The sequence below is a fragment of the Strix aluco genome, chromosome 3 (genome assembly GCF_031877795.1).
Source record: "Strix aluco isolate bStrAlu1 chromosome 3, bStrAlu1.hap1, whole genome shotgun sequence".
Lineage (NCBI taxonomy): Eukaryota > Metazoa > Chordata > Aves > Strigiformes > Strigidae > Strix > Strix aluco.
The window spans coordinates 105,423,788-105,443,547 of NC_133933.1; the positions used below are offsets into that span (position 1 = coordinate 105,423,788).

General features: G+C 36.7%; 1 protein-coding gene across 2 annotated transcripts in view; it reads left to right on the forward strand.

Annotated features, from left to right (window-relative positions):
* The first annotated feature begins 3,238 nt into the window (after positions 1 to 3,238).
* Positions 3,239 to 19,760, forward strand: part of BMP5 (bone morphogenetic protein 5) — a 60,823-nt gene continuing 44,301 nt past the window's right edge. The window contains exons 1-2 of one of the 2 annotated variants that reach the window (XM_074820789.1): positions 3,307 to 3,369; positions 3,975 to 4,342. In XM_074820789.1, coding sequence (XP_074676890.1) covers positions 4,093 to 4,342 — 250 coding nt within the window. In that variant the 5' untranslated portion in view covers positions 3,307 to 3,369; positions 3,975 to 4,092. Of the gene's footprint in view, positions 4,343 to 19,760 lie in introns of both variants that reach the window. The other variant, XM_074820788.1, reaches the window with a different exon arrangement.

A 19,760-nucleotide genomic window follows, 5' to 3' on the forward strand; every position in this document is an offset into this window, starting at 1 on the left:
AGGTTTCAGATTTAAGCTGAAAATATCTTGGAGATGGTCTGCATTTTAATCTATTTTGTCAGGCAGTTACAAAGAACCATTGTTGTGGAAAATCATTCTCAGTTGACATGATATTGAGAACCCAGAGGGATTCTGCATTCAGTAGTCATTCACGGATTTTACATATTTTCAAGTAGTGGGCATTGCCCATAAAAACTATTGCAACCTCAGTGATTGCAGTGACCTGCTGGGTAGTTATAATTTTTTTCACTGTTGCAATGTTATGATCCATTGGAATCTGACGTTGGTGAGATCTGGATTCCTGGGTTTCATTACTTCCCTTATGATATTTGCTTTAACATTGTTTAGGTTAGTACAAACAAAATGAGCCCTGAATTCACTCATCATGTACATATATGCCACAATGTTTAAGAAATTCTTGCAACTACTTCCTCTCTCATGCTGCCAGGGGTGCCTGCACGGTGCTCTGCTGCTCTCCTGCCCCTGAGACCCTGCTCTCCAGGTGCTCCGCTGACTACATGTTCCACTGTCAGAAATCTGTCCCTAATGGGAGCTCACTTCTGGAGTTATTTCAGTTTTCCTTTTGTTTTTAAAGGACCGGATAAGGGCTGGTTAGGTAATTTCTTATGTTGCTTCCAGGTTAAGAACCTGGGGAAGAAAGAAGATCTATTTGTGTGCAGGTTTTATATTTCAAAATTTCAGTTTTAGAGGCAGGGTAAAACTGGAATCTCTGGGGCATCTTGTTCAAACCCCTGGTTTTGATTTTTGGTCAATACTTTATACTGACCTCAAATGTTATTTAGATTTGACTGCATCTAAAAATGGCATGAACGTGGCATTTCTTTTAAGTTTCAATGTTATGCAAACAGCTCGGAATAATTTTTTGTTGTAAAACTTGAAACTTAGATCTAAGGTGACTTTGAAACTGAACCCTAACCTAAACTACATCCAGATATCTGTGCCAATCTATTTTTATGTATTATCAAATAAAATATCTTGACATGCTGAAATTGTATGTGGTATTTTTTCTTTAGAAGTAAATTGTTTCATATTGGAAATATGAAATGGGACCTATCAGATATTACAGATCCTTTTCATTTCTTTAGCAAAGACTTTCATTTTTAGAGCTAGCTATCTCTCCCATGTATGAGATATCCATGTTAACGATTGTTTATGGAACACAGGTTTATTACAAAAGGACATTGTGTTTATATTAATAAAAACTATTTTTATTTTTGTGTTCTAGTTAAGGATGTTTGGTGCCTCTGTGTAGGGTAGGTTAATGTAAAATAAATCCTTTGCATTTATGTTACATGCTTGGTTGTGACTCCATCTGAAAATAACAGAAGCTGTTTTCATCAAACATATGATTACTAGCTTATATGTTTTCTTACTCAGTTTCTGTCTGGAAAAATGTTTATTACATAGAAGCATCCTCAAACTTGAGGGCATTTTTTGCTTTTTAAATGCAAAAGATTAACTAAATGTGGAACTCCAGACACTCTGGTGGGATAATATAGGAAATTTCTATTGCTGGACATACTGATGGGCTGAGGACTTAAATCCCCTGAGCAATCAATCCACTGGCTTTTATGAATGCTTAGGGGAAAAAGGAAAATATATTGCTGGAAAAGAGAAATAAACCTTGTTGCAGGATACATGATGGCCAAATTCAAAAAAGACATATGTATGGTAAAGTCTCATGTATCATTGCAACTGTCTGAGCAGGACAAGTGAAAGAAAAACAAAACTGGGAAATAACGTTTTTCTTACAACAAATGGATTTTGAGGGAAAATCTCAATGACAAGAGAAAACATTCTAATTCTGACTGTTCTTCTGCTGAGAAGAACAGAACTTCTGTGAAATAGCCTCATAATTAATTTTAGTGTTAATTCAGCAGGTCTAGTATGATATAAATCTTTCCTTGAGAGAAGCATTGTCCATTACGTGTGCTGATTTATGAGAGAGAATCAGCTGCATTTTAATGATAGCTGGACTAGACTGTAAATATAGGCTAGGACTCACAATATATGAGAAAAGCTCATTTGCGCTTAATATACTAGATAAATTGTTCCTGCCTTCTTAGGGTGTGACTATACTTGCTGTCACACTCCCAAGCTTACGCAAGAACTGTGTGATTTGCTGAGTAGGTGCTAGTCATGTAAGGGAAAACCCGACAGGATGCATTTTATATACTTGTTTTTTTCCTCAGTGTCATGTATTAACTTTTTTGTCCTTTTTTTCTCCCCTTCATCAAAGGAAAGTCTCCTCAAGACCAAAAGCAAATCATAGGAGTGGTGAAAATGATCACCAGTAATCTGTACAATATGAAATTTAACACTGTGATTTTGTTTTAGTGAGAGGAAAACACCAGTTGCTGGCTGTCAGAAAATTCTAAGCTGAACCTTAACTTCATGGGCAGCAGCTTTAAAATCTATTTAATATTTCTTATTTCTTCAGTTAAGCTGTTTCTTTCTGCAGTTAATAATAGGCTGTGGGATTAAATTTTAGCTTTTGATATTTACTGAGGAATGTAGTATAGCAATTTATGAGTCAAAATGTACTTTGAATAAATTATCATTGCAAATTACAGTTTATGAAAGTTGTGATTATAACCATAATTACACCATTGGCTATGCACAACTTAAAATCTCACTTGCTGAATAAATTTGTTTTCACTCAGATTGCATTCCCAAAATTTTTAGAAGAGTGAATCAAGCCTCACAGACAAAATTTCCTACAGAGTTTATTAAAAAGGTCACCTTTGTTTGCTAAACTTACCTAAAATATAAACATTTCTTGAATTAATGAGATGCTATTTAAGTCTGTTATGAGAGTTTCCTATTCAAGTTTACTAAACCATAGACTCATAAGGAGACTCACAAGGGCTTCCACATTACGCCATGCCTTTAGCTATCTATATATCCTAAAATTGTTAAAGTTAAAATTAATTCTGCAAGCTGTTAGGAAAAAAACAGCCGACAGACAAAATTGGGTATATTACTGTAAATTGAGGGGGGGAGAGGTTTAAAGCTCTGTCTGGCAAGAGAAGGGTTAAGGACTTTTTTGCTATACCCGTTTCAAATTACAATGAGAAGCCTCTTCTTTCCCAGCAGGGTTGTGCTTACATTAGTCTTTAGATCTCTCTTGAAGAGAGCTGTTATATTTGTGCCTGCTAGAGTTGGAAATAACAGTTCAGAAGCTGAAAAGGGTTGAATGGATTTACAGAAGGTTTTTTTTGCGAGTAAATTCATGGCAACACATTAATTTGATTAGTACATGCTTTAGATTTACTTTACACTCAAGCGATTCAAAAGATGTTAAAGTTATCACCAGACTGCTGGACAAATATGTGTTACACCACCAAGGTACAGATCAAGACAAATCTGTGACTCAGGATTTTATCTTGGGAAGAGCGCAAGGTGTACGAAGAACTCAGAATAACGAGGGAAGATAACTCTGGGAACTACAATGTGTCAGAAGAACAGCTCTTGCTAATACAGCTCCCCACCAAAGACCTGGTTATCTAAGGTTTATATAGGAATGCCTAGGTCAGCTGACAAAATACTGGTCTTCTGCTCCATAAATGCAGAAAAAACGATAACAACAGTGGAAAATTGGAAGTCTGAATTTCAGCTTTCTTAGAAATAACTGCAACCTGACACATTCCATAATATTTAAACAGGGTGGGGGGAGAGAAATCACGAAAGATGTTACGTTTAGAGATGACATTGACATGAAGAATAGGTAAATTTTATTTTTCAGCCACTGGGAAAGCAGACCTCATAGGAACTCAGAACAAGTAGGAGAAAAGATTTTTTAAAATTTTTTTTTCCTTGTTCTTTTTCTTTTCAAAGATGAACCTAACTGTGCTCAAAGCTTTCATGGGCTTGCTCTGGAATTGCTGGGTTCTGGTGGGTCACGCACAGGGAGGTTTAGGAGACAATCATGTCCATTCGAGTTTTATTTACAGGAGGCTGCGGAACCATGAGAGAAGGGAGATTCAGAGAGAGATTCTCTCTATCCTGGGTTTACCTCACAGACCCAGACCATTTTCACCAGGAAAGCAGGCTTCTTCTGCACCCCTCTTCATGCTGGACCTGTACAATGCCATGACAAATGAAGAGGATACTGAGGAGCTGGAGTATTCACTAAAGGGATCAATGGCAGGGGAGAGCAGAGGGATGCGGAAAGGATACCCTGCCTCTCCAAATGGATATTCGCGGAGAATACAATTATCTCGCATGACCCCCCTGACCACACAGAATCCTCCCTTAGCCAGCCTGCATGACACCAACTTTCTGAATGATGCTGACATGGTCATGAGCTTTGTCAATTTAGGTACGTGGAAATTTTTTTTTTTTTTCTGCTCTCTCTGACAGACTGTTAGCCCGATCTTGCAAGGGGCAAACCTCCTCGGCCGGACTGTAACAGGTTCTAAAAGGGCAGGATCGGGCCCAGGCTGCTGTGCCACCGGTAAAAGAAAAGTCGCACTGATGGTAAAGTAGCTACGTTGTAGGTGGCCATGGAAAAAGATTTTTCTCACTGTTTATATAAAGTCAGTTTCTATAACTCCCCTCTGCTGGCTTCTGTTTTCTTTCTTTCATTGATGTAATGAAAATTCTAGCCTTAGGCCAACTAACTCCTTTTTTTTTTTAAATCTCAAAAATCAAACACTTATGCCTATTGCTTGGTTATTTCCCTCACTGTTTTGCTTAAAGCTCAGACATGAACAAACATCAGTTGTTAATATTTTAAAGCCTAGAATGTTATGAAAAGGGAAAAGTTAAGCCATTTCTGGAAAAAAAAATTCTTAGGTTATTTAGGGTTTTTTTGCTGTTGGTAAGAGTCAGAGTTTTATTATCTTTTCAGCTGGATGGCTGGATTTTAAATAATCTGTTGCTGTTTCTTTGTTATTTCTATTTAATAACCACAGACTGTGTTTTATTATACTGCCATGGTGCTCAGAGTCTGCAATGGTTTTTATTTTGTGTCATAAATAAATTAAGTAACAAGTAGAGCATTAAACATCAGAAGCATACAAGCAAAGAATGCTTTTGAAACTGATATCAATTCAGACACAAAAACTGATACAACTAAATTATATTGGCTTCTGAGTATAATAAACATGTTTACCAGTTATGTTGTGGTTAAAAAAGCAGTTACAGATTTCTTTAATAGAAGGCAACTTAAATCTCATTAAGAAAGCTGCAAATAATTCATGGAATGTATTTACTATTTTTATAAGTATTTTAAATGCTGGAGGACTCATAAAGTTAGCTAAAACCCCCTTCTCATTTGATCCGAATAGCAAGAGATTTAATTGAAAACTTGAAGTTTCTCCATAAACTGGTAGAAAATATGATGAACTCTTGCTTTCCAGGATAATACTTTCTATAGAAACTTTTTAAGCAACGGCATATGTTCCAAAATACCTTCAGATTTTCACACACATTCTGTACCTTTTATGTCTACCAGGTCTTTAATACTTGCTGCAGGATTAAAAATGCTTCCAAACACTAAAATTCTCAACAACTCGAATTTCTAGGAAAATGACACCCTAGAATTTAGTTGTTGTAATAATAAAATTACTTTTCATTAATTATTTGGCAGATACTGAGGTGTTCATTCTGAGACCTTTTCCTTAAGAGCAACATACATCCACAACTCTAAATATATTTGCTTGTTGCTCTTGCTCCTGAAATAGCAGACTAGAAAAAAAAGAAACCTCTGTTTTTTGAAAATGTGTTCCTCATCCCTAAGGAGTTACATATTATACGTGTATTACTTTTAAGTTATCATTTTATGCCTCGATTTACCCAGAGTATCTGGAATCAGCTGAATTTAAAATGGCAATGTTATAGAGGAAAATAGGAAATTATCTGATCTCCTAAGCATTAGTCAAGGCCCTGATCCCGCAAAAATTTTCCTTGTGTGTCCTGAGAAATACCCTCAGTAAATATGTTGCAGACCACTTCATCAGTGGCTCTGAGGACTATTTAGCTGGGACTGAGCCTTTGATTTCTCAAAATGTCTTTGATTTCAAGAGGACTTCTTACAGTGTCTGAGTAGAAAACTCTTTGAAGGCTCAGTGTCAGATATGTCCTAGCCTGATCCTGCCGTGCTTCCCCAGACAAAAACCGTCTCTGGAAGCACGCAGGTTTCCACTGAATGTCTTACCTTGACTGGGAAGTTTCTAATATTTGTCTCATTCTGTTGGGAAGCCAGTGTTGCCTTAAGAAAGTAATTTTGAGAAGCTAAAGCGTATCCTGTGTTTCTAAACTGTGAAATCTGGGGGTAACATGCTTTATTTTTCTTGCGATTATGATTAATAGACACCATTAACATATAAAAGATTACTGTGTAAATACCAGGTTTTATTTGGCCTTTGTAAAATTAAAATGTGTCTCAGCATTAAGTGAGTCTAAATCCTAATTCACTTTAAATGCCCTTCCATACATGTTGGATATTGTGGTTTATCGCGCATTCCACCATGTAACATGCGTAAGAAATATTGATGACCAATATGGATTAGCTTCAACGTTTTTATTAAACAATCCTATGTTTCAGTATAATTAACATAAAAATGAAATAAATCATGGAAACAAGTAACCATTTTATATGATTTATGCAGTATAAAATCATGACAGATGAGGGCAAGCTCTTTTAATATACAATGGGGAAAAATATGCAGTGATAAGTGAATGCTAACACTGTACCTTAAAATCAATAAATGCTGATGCAGCACAGTAATAACTCAACTGGTTTTAGATTTGAAGCCTCAGTCAACCTGCATCAAATTAATCTGCTCTGGAAATAGTATTCACCATGTTCATACTTGCACACCATTAATTACATAAGGTGTAATTATAAAGCTTTATTAATCACCATGATATTTTAAATTGAAACTTTTGTATATAGTTGTAACCAGTTATAACAATTTAAGATATATATATATATTAAAACGAGAAATATGTAGCTGAGACGTTGGTTAGGAATTACTAAGCATAAGATTGAAAAGGCTGAATAAGATTTAAAAGTAAAGTAAAAAAATAGACAAGGACAAGTAATTTTATATTAAAGAGTAAAATTTGAAACATATGCTAATTTTGATAAATATCAACATGTAAGAGTTGCAAATACCTGACTTTCAAAAACATGTTTAAAAAATAATCAAGGGAACTGCAATTATAATTCTGTCAAGCAACCAAGGAGAAAAACAAGACAGCATTTACTTCTGAAATTAAAATTGTAAACACCTTCTCTTTATACTGGAATTTATACCAGAATTTCCATCTCTTTCTTTCTTCAAAGATACAACAAGACAAAAACTATGTCTTGTCCTGTATTTTGTATAAGACTGTGAGCGTTGGCAGCTCTCCATAAATATTGATGAGTGTAACAGAAGAGTTAACTGGGGTTGGTCCAGCAGTCAAAGAATAAATCCTCCACTAAATACACTGGGGTTTTCAAAGATCTGATTGTATCACCTACAAGTTCAGGACTTTGTTTTCCTCTCTGGGTGTTTTTTTATCCTGTTGTTATGTTTTATTATATTGTTGCAAAGCCCTGACTGTTTAGAGTTCTGGCATCTTCTTTTTGGCCGATCTCCCAAAATGACTTATATAGGATACCCTGTTCCTCAGAGAACAGACAAATAATACTCATGTAGTCCTACTCACTTTTCTGCTCACTGAAAATTTAGTTAGGGAAGGACTTTGTTAAGATAAATGTTAGTGTTCCCACTCTTCACCTTTCACCAAAAGAGGGGGATTGAATAAAAAAATATGTACATGACTGAGGCTTGGAGAAACAGCAGCACTTTTATAAACTACATTTAAAAATTTCAAGGGCTGAATTTTCCATTAGCATCAAAGTGATCATTAAATCCACTCTACTTAAGTGTTCCTTCTCATGCCATTCAAATGGTCTGTATTTTCATTTGTTTACAACACATCTGTAAGTTTTTCTCTAAATAGATTTGTGCATTTGTTTTCTTTCTCCATATTTTCCTATTAATTGATATGAATTTTCAATAAGATAGGGGATAAATATATACAAGTTTTGTGATTTTCTGTTATGTTTTCTTTCTTAGCATATAAAATTCATTTCAAAAACTCAGATGTGAAGATCACTATAAAATTTGTGACCCTGACCTACACATGCTAATTTAAAGAAGGATACAATATTATGGAGATTTTTAAAGTAACCAATATACCCCAGAAAGACAACTTATCTTGTCCACACACAATGTGATTCTGCAATCTTAATTATAATAATCCTCAAACCACATGTGTTGTGATCAGTTCTTAAATCAGATATTGAAATGAAAAGAAATTTTGCCTGTTTGAGGCATAGAAGACTGTTCATATTTCTCCAGCTTCTCTACCCCAAGTTTGTACACTGTCTTGAAGATTATGTTCTTCTTAAAAACCTGAATCACTAAGCAAATACATAAATTCACAAGATTTACAGCCCATTGTCTTTATCGGAGAATGCTAACATGGCAGAGAACAACTTTTATACAACTACATTGAGAAACCTACAGTACATCAATCTACACTGCATATCTGTACAAATGTATTTTCGTTACACATGAAAAAGAAAGGATTCCTAACTGCAATCAGACCTTCAGCATATATAGTAGCTAGTTTCTTAAATTAAACTAATTCAGTTTCTACAGCCTTCCACTCACAGCTAACATATCATCGGCGAGGGATATGGAGTGCTAAGCTATAAAATGCCAGGAGCTGTGGAAAGGGAGCTGGGTTTGAAGGATACACACAAAAAGGCCTCAGGATCATTAACTTCTCTCCTGAAGGCTTAGGAATGAGCACACTTTCTTTCTTTCTTTTCCACTGGATTTCAGATGTTGCTGTCTTAATTTTAACCTTACGTGAATTTCCTTGGCTGTGGTACAGTTTTAGTCCATAAAATGCAGGCTTCTAATGAAAATATTGACACAGCCTTAACTGAAGTGATGGAAATACTTCTATTATCTTGCCTTGGACAGAGGGATGCTATTACAGAGATAAAACTTGTTAAATAACAAATAAAGCCCATGTCTTTATTTGTGGAGCTGGATCAATACTGAGAAAAAATGAGGAAACATTTGTAAAGTTCTTCTGAATGACAACCCCAAGTCAATAAGATGTTATTTTTCACTCTTTTACATAAAATTTAAAACAAAATAGATCAAGCAGGTCTCATTTAATCTTCACCCAAAGTAGACCTCACTGGCATCTTGAAATCCTGATTTTTTTTCCCTTAATAAAATTTTAGTCACCCAGCTAGTGAGCTGAACTGATTTGTTGTGATCTAGGTATGCAATCAAGCTTTAAAAATAACTATTAATGATTAAATAATTTTCTACAGTCAATTTAAATATTAAGACAGCTTTTTGCAAAATAGGTTTATTTATTTCTAGAACAAAAGGACTTTACCCACAGGATGACATTCCCTAAAAATCCTCACTGAATCCTTACAATTCATTAGGCAGTTTTAACCAATTTTTGTGTGATGACAGAGCAGGTTGTTAAGGATTGGGTTTGATTTTGAGCAAGAAATATTCTCCATATTCCTTTTTGGAATTACACTACATTTGTTGTTTTATATTGAAATATTTTATACTTCCTTTGAAATCTCTCATGTTACATGAACCTTATGAACTACATAGCTCTACCTCAAAATAGGTTTGTGTGTGATCCATAAATATCATCTAACAAAATAATGTTTTTATAACTGTCAATTATTTTTTTTGCCAAAGTTAACACTTTAAATCCAAGTAAATTATTGTATCTACCCAGCCAAAAAAATGTCAAGCTCTCCATTAACTGGGGTATAAAACTGTCTGACTTTCCTTGCCGACAGATTTGAAAGAAATTGCAGATAACTGAAGAGAAACTGATTTAGCAGATGGTTAGACGTGCATGGTGAAAAGCTATATATATGTATGGATATATAAAAATATATATTATTATTAATATTTTTCCCATTGGGAAGAACGGCTGACCCAGTTCCGCTTCTTCTTTAGAAAGTGCTCCTTTCCAGACTAAACACAGACTTTGGGTGGGGTTGTGGGGATTGTATGTATTGTACAGTACATACTTTCCCAGGAAAACACAATCTTGGAGTGACTCTGACTAGCCATGAAAGACAGAGAGGGAGGCTTGTGGAGAGGCCTCTGTGCGGAGGATATTAGGGGAGGAATCCACTTGCCATGCAGTGGATGGAGAGCCTCTTGGTTGTCTTCCTAAACCCCAGGTTATTTGTGTAAATAACAGGACAAGTTTGGCACATACATGATCTCCCACACTTATTGCCCCTGTTATTATTTGCTCTGAATGTTAAATTATGCAAAGAATTTTACCATGGCTACCTGCCTACTTACTGCCTGAGTTATGGAGATAATTATGACATGGGCAGTTCCTTTTTCTTCTCTTTTTAACCATGGCAGTTCCTTTCAGCTTACCCACAAACTAATAGAGTTTCACAGAAAATTGATTGATTACAGTCTGATCATTCTAGGTGTCATCTGGTGTTTCCACATAACAGAATGAACAGTTTATGAAGTGCCAATTGCAGCCTCAGCTAAAGAAAGGCTCCCCAGGGCTTCAGAAGAACTCTGGCTGCTACCAGACTTTATAATTATTTCCCACACTTTTCCCCATCCTCTTCTACTTGTCCTTTCCCTTGTCTCTAACCCCTGCCGTCTAGGCAGGGTCACTGAACTTTAATTTTCTGTCAGTGGCATTTGGCTGCAGAAGGGATTAAAGGCGGACAAGCAGTGAGACTAGGCGACAGGACAGGAGATGGAGAGGGAAGGAATGAGAGCAGGCATGAGAGAAAAATGGCAAAGCACAGACCAAGCCTTGCAGGGAGGATAGCCCTCTTCTTCTCAGTAGGCAACAGCCAACCTGTGGGGCTGGATACAGACCTGCTGAGCATGGGAAAAGTTCACAACAGAGAAACAACAGCCTCTGCAGGAACTGGTATTACTGGGAGAGTTAGTCCCACTCCTCTGTGCCTTACATGGAGCATGATGTTGTAGCACTCAGAGCATTTCCCACGCCAGCAGAGTTACAAAAGCGGAGGAAAGTTCATCATGGTATGGAGAAGAAGGTGCATCCAGACAGAGAAAGGACAAATAACATAATAAAGATAGATAATGTGCAAATGAAAGAGAAAATGAGTCCCGTTATGGGTTTCTTCTCCTAGTAAGCCTAGCAGGTGATGGAAACTGTTTTCTTCTTAGTCCCTCATGGCAGAGCAACTACCTCAACCTCCCCAGGCACTTGGCTCCCCAGGCAAAAGTTTTCATCCTTGCAAAATAAAATGTAGCTCCCCCCACCCTTCAGTGTGTGTATGTGAGGAGTACACAGACTGGCTACTAACATTTGCAGCCATAAATAATGTAGAACCTAGCTTTTAAAAACCGCAGGTTAAAGGATGAGGGCTGCCATGACGCACACAGAGAGGTTGAGATCAGAGGAGCAGCTAAAAGGGGTCGGGAGAAACAATGAATCCCCTTGTTCTGAGTCATATTTATGAGTGCTCCATTGCACCTAAAGTTCATATTTTATTGGCTCCACCATGGGGTTTCCCCATTTGCTCATCTCTTAAAATAACACCCCTGGTTAAAATTTCCTATAAACCACAGAAATGCTACAGCAGGCAGAACTTGTCAACCCTGACAACTACATTATTTAAGTTTTTGGGTGGGGTACACCAAGCAGGAGCTGGTTTGTGTTTTGTACTAAATTATGAATTTGTTTCTGTACAGAAAATTACTATAAAGCAAGTAGAAAAGGAGAGCTCTTACAGCTCAGCTCTCCCATAAGAAACTTCTCACTATTACTGAGGGATGCTCCAAAAGGTGAATCTAAATGTTTAGTTACCAGCTCTTTTTCAGCAACTGCTCCAGTGCAATAGAACTTGGCTTTATTGACCACTATCAGACAACTCAATGACATCTGCGGTACTTTGTCAGAATGTGGCTTTACTTTTCGTCCTGCTGTAATTCAGGGCAAACTGAGAAAACAATTATTAATGAGTCAGAGCCTAGAAAACTAATCAGGACAGCTAGTGCTGGTACATGATATATATCCATAGCTGACAACCAGTGGCTTTGCAGAAGCAAAATTCCACCTAACTCTTTATGGAGGAGAATCAGGAGGAGGTAGGAATTCAAATAGCTGAAATTTCTGTTAGGTTTATCGTTATCTGATTTAGCAATATTACATTCAGACCCTATGAGAACCTAAGGGTCTTTTCCAACCCGAATGATACTGTGACTCTATCCCTTTGTAGACTGTCTATCAAATGAAATTATTGTTCTAATTCTCATGTATTTAACTGTAGTCAAATTAATGAAGCTATATTCATATTATGTGGAAAAGTTGTACCCATAATCCAGAGTAATTATTATAAATTGATAACAATTTGTCTAGGCATATCCATATAAATCATCCCTTTTTTAAAAGTGAGGGGGAAATACGGGTGGGGTATTCAACTATAAGGTACTGCAAAATAATTTCAGAATGATACTGTGTTGGACTTTTATGATATGGATGGCATCAGGTTTGGAGGTAGAGCTGTTAAATCCTGTCCTGGCAAACCTAGACTACAGAATATGAAAGAACAGAGACACAATGCTTTGTGAGTCTGATCTTGGAGCAGCGGGCAGACGGAACCTGATGGCACGCTGGAGCTGTGGGATTCTAGCTGTATGGTTTGCAAAAACGTTAGCTGAGAAATCAAAAGACTGGGTGAATAGTACCATGGATGATAAAGCCACGGGAGCAAGAGCAAGCCCCATGTACAACCCCATGACAGCTGCAGTCTTTGTGGTGATTTATGATGGCTGAGATCCAGCAGGAGCATAGCTTTGGGAAGGTTGTTCCCAAGGTTACCTCAGCTGGGGTATCTGTCAATAGCTACAAGTCTTAACATGTTAGTGATCCCGAAGGTTAATCTGCTACTCCTAACCAGGTTACCTTGCCACCTTGTACATGAAATGTGTGCAACTGTTTTACAGTGAGTCTGTCCCAGCCCAAGTCTAGCCTAAATATGAAAGTCAGAGGGTGAAATGTCTGAGCAGCCAAATAGGAAAAACCTGAAGAGCCTCAGATCGAGAATGAAAATAGTGTGCCTGTTTTCCAATCCATAAAATGAGGATGGGCAAATACTTCTGTCTTCATTTTCCCTTCTCTGCACTCTTATTCTTTGAACTTGCAGAGTACTGGAATAGGTTTCTTACTGTGAAGCCTTTTTTTTATCTGGCTGTACGCTCTGTAAAATACCTCTCTTCTAAGAGCGTCGCAACACCTTGTGTTTCCTCATGGTGATCTCAAGTGTTATTTTAGAAAGGTCTAAAAAAAGCTTTTCTATAAGGGCAACAAGTCTATTTACTGTTCTTAAAATAGACAGTTTTACAAAATAATGAAAAAGAAACACTGGAATAAAAGCACCAAAACTGAGATTTGAGATCTGGTGCAATGGAGTGAGGGTGTGTGGTTAGTTTAGCTCTTGCTTTCAGAATACAGATTTGTGCTTCTCCGAGGCATGTGTGCATGTGTATCAGTCTGTGTGCATAGCTTTGTGTATGTACTATAGAAAGCATGTAAATCTCTTCAGTTTTAGTCATTGGGATTTTTTCCCTCTTAAATCATAATATGCTTTCCCATCAATATTATGTAGCTTTAGCAGCCCTGACCTTTCAAGTTGCCTGTTTGGGCCAGTGTTTATCAGATGACCGTTTGACCTCCTTGTTAATTGTACTTAATTACATCCTGTTGTAACATTTTGAAATAAGGAGGAGAGTTTATGGATCTGCTCCAAAGAGCTGAAGACTAAAACAGCAGCAGAATTCAGTGGTATGAGGTGCTGAGTAATCTCATTGTTAGGTCAATAAGAGCTGTGCCTTATCCAGTTGTTTGCAAAATTGGATCCTTAAACCAGTCCTTTTCCATTTAGGATCCTTGGTACTTCTGAGAATAAAATCACACAATTTTCTTTGTTCTGAGAAGGGCTTCTTCTCTCCGATCTCAGTTTGGAGTTTTCTCCAAAGAGATCAAGGAAGGAGTGAGAGGTCTATCAACAGTACTGCAAGAGCTGAAGCTCACAATATGAGGATATAAAAGAGACAAGCCTCTGTTGTTACAAATAATCTCTCTGTGGTTTTCCAAAACTTCAGAGTTCCTTATGCATCCCTAGAATTGCCAGTTCCCATGAGCTTTTTGAGACTTGTATAATATGTGCTATGAGATTTTCTGTGCATTGATGATTTATGGGCACATCTAAGTTTTCATTGAAGAGACAGAGTTACCCCCTGTAGTTGCAGAAAAACAAAAATGAAAACAAATCAACATCCAGAAACAGATGCAGTTCTTGAAAACGGGCACTCTAAAGGCTTGGAAAGCAACTTCAAACACTTCTTATTTTATAATGTTTTTCATATAGCTGATAGTTTTTGAAACACATGGGTTTGACCATATTGCTCTCTTCTCACTAAAGATGATATACATATATATATATGCTTCCTTTACTGTTGTTGTTCCATAGTTCACTTTCCACAAACTTGATTTATAAGAATACAGTAAACTTGATTTCCTAAAATGAATGAACGCAAAAAGGAATAGAAGCTATAAAACTATTAATACCAGGTGAAAATCTAGTCCCAAGACTTTAAGGGTCACAAGACAAAAGAATACACCTTCAATTTTATTTTATTAAAACACCGATAGTTAGAGTTATTGGGAAATTAAGTGCCATGAAGAATTAATTGTCTGCAGTAGTAAACTACACACGATTATGGCATTATTGTAAATAGTTTATCATCCAGCATGCATCATGTTCTAGATATAAAAGACAAGTGCTGTGCTGTGAGACTAGGCTGACACAGTACTGCGTATGATTATCACCATGAACTGAACAGTATTGTTGTGAAAGCTAAAAGTCTGTACTATGTCTTTCAGGTACCAAAGGTTAAACCTACAGTTCAACTACAGACAATTGCATTTACATAATTAAAAGGTTTTTACATGTTGATTTAAGTTACAAACTTATATGATTACAAACAAAACACACAATTTGCTCAATATCATAGTAAGGTATTCAAAAGATCATAATGTTTAAATCCTCTTTGGTGCTAAACATTGGTAAGTGTAAATGAAATCATAAAATTAAATATGATGACTTTCAGGGAGGGCTAGTTTATTTTTCAGAATTTTGAGTGATATATGTAGTGTGGCACAATATTGTTTTGCTTATCAAAGTAGTTTAAAATTAGGTATTATTTCAGAATAAATTTCTTTCTTTTCTTTGGTTCCTTGGTGTGCTCCTTTATTAATGTCATCTTATAGCTATCAACTATGGGTCTTCAAAAAGTAATATTTTTTTTCATCACCTCATAAACTGTTGAATTTATAATTGTGTTTACTGAGGCTATATATCATAATGAGATCACATTTACAAGGAGATTAATTTTTATATATATAAAAAATTAATTTAAGGAAATATATTTAAATAATATTTTATAAAGTGTATGTACATATATATTTCTATATATAGTAATGGAAAATCCAGAGACATTTTATGCTATGAAGTGAATACCAAGTAGATCGAGTTCATGTTGCACTCACTAGGTCAGAATGGAGGGAGTACTGTCATTAAAATTAACAATATATTGCCCCCATTTTGGTTTCCCAACAGTTGAGGTTTGCTTTCTCCATATTTGTACGTATTCCTTAGAAATGGAAAAATGCAAAGGATGTGCTTACTAGCACATGGGTGTGTACAGGAGACATCTAATGTGAAAGGGGTTCATCACAGGACTCGAGTCAATGAAACAGGCACATGTGTGAATTGAAAACTTGGCTCTATGGGCACAGCTGCCAAATAAGTTATGACCTGTTCATCCTGTGTTTACATTACCATCTACTGTTGGACAGGAATGAAGCTTCTTTTATTAACATTATATCACCTTGGGTCAATGAGATTTACCATGGACTCCATTGAATCATGCTGCAACAATGTAGGGAGTGTGCTCTCATCAAAATGGGAATGAAAGCAAGTCCCCAAAAGAAGAGACTGTTATGCTTCCAGTTTTGGGGATGGGCAGCAGATGGTTTTAAATGACTGGAAAAAGAAAACCAGACCTATCACCAAAGATTAAGGCAGTAGTCACTTCTAGCCCTAGTAGAAACAAAGGTTTGGCACAAACATCTGCAAAGGCTGATCAAATGCTGTAAAATGCATGCCAAATATTCTTAATGGTGTTGTACCAAAGAGATTGCATTTAAAATAAAAGCATTATGTTAGTGGTCAGGTTCCCACTCCCTGCTCATTCTTACACTCTGCTCAGAAAGAAACCCAAATTTTGTCAGAGACACATCAGCCCAACTATTGAGAGTGAAGAGAAGCCAGTATTATAACACGTAATACAAGCTTTAGAACATCTTTGCTGTTCTAGAGATGTGTTACACCTATAGATACCTGTACAATCAACCTGGATATTGTGTTTGTAAGTAATTTGGTGAGGAACATGAGAAATGCAGTTCCAGATGGAATAACAGCGAAAATGCAAGAATGATACAAGCATGTTCACGGTCCTGGGCGACCAGCTCTAGGTTGAAGCAGATGACCTCCTGAGGTCCCTCCCAACCTCAGCCGTTCTGTGACTGTGGCAGAGTGGTTACAGAGAAGGAGGATCTTACTCTTGTCTTATACATTGACATCAATCATTGCTACTTTTTTTTTGGAGTGGAGTGATAATCTTGCTCAGACAATTGTTGCACAAACAGTTTTGTGTGTTCAAAGTGTCATGCTTTTTCTTTCTACTTTGGAAATTGTTTTATTGCTTTTTATGTAATTTTGAGACTCCTGTGTATCTCTCCTCAAGTCTGTCCAAAGTAAACTACTGTGAGGGATCACCACCTATTTTTCTGTTACCTGGAGCTAATCTCAGATCTTTTATGGCATAAATATTTTTTTGAAGACTGCTTTTCCTTTCCTCTGGCAGTGCAGGTGTAATTCTGGATGGCCAATCCAGAGATCTTTTAATTCACTAACAGTCAGTGGGTTTCTGCCCTGAAAGAGGATCTAAATATTCATTAACTTTGGTAAGATTTAAGTTTCATTCAGGAAAAAAAAAGTCCAGGTGTTTTTTCCTTCTTGTTGAGGGGACTTATTCCATATGGAGGTTTATATGTGGGTGAAATAATCTCTGTGAGAATAAATCATGATCAGATTAGACTACCAGAGCTGCAGAGGAGAGGGTGAGGTTTGAATCAGTATAAAAAGCTGTTAAAGTCACAGCCAGCTCCTAAACTGGCTGCTAAAACCTGCTGTCTGAAAGTGTCACTCCTCACCATGGCTGCCCAGTCTCCTAGCTGCTCTTCCTCCTCATCTTCCTCCTGTTTGCCCCCAGGTATAATGTCTGGGAGGGCCTGTCTCTGCTGTGCTTCTGGCCCCATAACTCTGTTTCTCAGCACCACTGCTTAGGCTCTCCTAGGTGGGTCCTTGGTGTTGGCCAGTAGCAAGCAAGCACAGAGCAAACCTTCAAAATTAGGGCTAAAAATTTATATAAAATGAAATTCCAATCTCTTTTTAATTTTTAAGGGATGACTCAGTTACTACAGCAATTAGTTCAGAATATATTTGTGCACACAAAGTATAAATCTGAGGAATTCTGAATTTATTTGAGCCATGAGCTTTTGAATTCATTTGAGCACATGGTCTGTGATCAGCTATTTTTTTACAAATGTATTTAACATCCTATCTATAATATAGCATATCAAAATAATTTTTAATTTATTTTATGTAATAAAACATTTTTCTGCTCTCTAAGCAAGATGTTCTTGAGGGTTTTCTTCCTCATTGTTTTTACAGCTAGACTGTTCTTTGTGGACTGTCTGGTCAGTGTTAATGGGTATGGGTAATACTAAAATACTAAGATGTGAGCACAGGATAAGCAGAAAATAGTGCCTATCCAGTTTTATCCAGTTTGGCATGCAGAAACAATTCATATGGAAGCTTTTCTGACAAAGTCCACAGCAGGAAATGGATGGAGTTTATTAGATGACATGTGTGAATGCTAAATGGTGGAGTGACTTGCCACCTCTGGGTGGAAGTGAGCAGAGGGTTAACATGAGCAGGAACTAAGGGGATGTGGGAAGATAGAATGGGCTTTAATGTTTAGCTTTTACTCCCCTGCCAGTTGCCCTATGATGATATATGCCCTTTCACCCTCCTGAAAAGTTATGTTCCATCTGTATACTTTTACAGTGTCAAAACAGTTATAACTTACACCTATTTTCTGACCATTGGATCTCAGAGGTATAACTTTTGTTCCTATTCAGTTGCAGCTGAACCCAAGAGGGATCTTTTTTTCTGTCATTTGTTAACCTTGAGGTTGTGTTGATCTGACATCCTGACTTTCACACACAGTCAGAAACCTGGGAATAATTGTTAGTTTTCTTTGTGATGATCTGTGATTAGAGAAAAAACAAAACTAAATATGAGAAAAAAAATTGACAGATGGTATCAAAATGTACTGGCTTTGCCAAAGCCCAAGCAAATTAGACATCATTGAAAATGAAGACAAAATTAACAACCTCAAGCATGGTGGTGTAAGTATTAGCTGATTTATCTATGCATTAGCTCAGAACTACATAATACAGTGATCTTTGATCTGTTCTATTCTTTCAAGTAAAGATTTATCATTGATGAAAATTAACACAACCAAAAAACTAGCAGATATGTATTTTTAACATAGGTATTTGTGATTGGAATGCCTTTGTAATACAGTGTGACTTAAAACAATGAAGAAATCCAGGGCCCTTACTTATCACATTCAAAATAGTAAACTGCATGTGATTTTTAGTTCATTGCCTCCTCCCAGACCCTTGGTTACGATGCTTCCCTCTTTTGTCACACTCTACTACTGAAAGCACAAAGTAGGTCCAAATACAACCTGTTACTGTTAATCCTAGAAGCTGTGACCAGCTGGACTTTCAACTTTAAAATGTATGGAAGAAGATTCAGCTGAGATTAATTCTACCACTGTTGGTAGAATTAAAAAGCACATGTATGCAGTTTATCTTTTGTTGTGATTCGTGATACAGCTGAACAACTGGAGTGAAAGTTTTGCATTTCGGAGACTGAAGGATACAGTGCTTTATACTGTTGAAACCAGAAGAAAAATTAGACTTTGAGGAATCACTTTGTAAACTACCTTTTGTATTAAGATCGTGATAATACCCAGACTTATACTCTCGTAATTCTGGTCACTTCCAGAACTCAATCTTTTTATTGTGGTAACTTCCTCCTACTCTTGCATTGGCCAGGATCAAACCAGCATAAGAAAAGCAGGGTGTTGCTTTTCCACTTGTTTTGTATCAACAACAGAAAGCCTTCCAGCATTTAGTTATTACTGGAGCAGCTGCAGTGTAGCACTTGTTTTGACTTGTTGAGCAAGTGCATTTGTCTTGGAAGAAGAGTAAATTGAATGAATAACACATGTTTACCAATGAAATTTTCAACAAAATATTGGCTATTGAATGAAGACCAGCAATGTCATTAAAACATCTATTACATCCCATATTTTAGTGTGAAGTAACAAGAAGGCATCGTAGGTAATCTCATGGTGTACAGAACACCTGGGAGATTATGCATGAAAAAGCCAAGCACAGTTGTGTCTGTGGTCGAGGCGTTTCTTTAGGTCTGTGCTTATAAAAGTTGCTGGCAGGCACTGTTATAC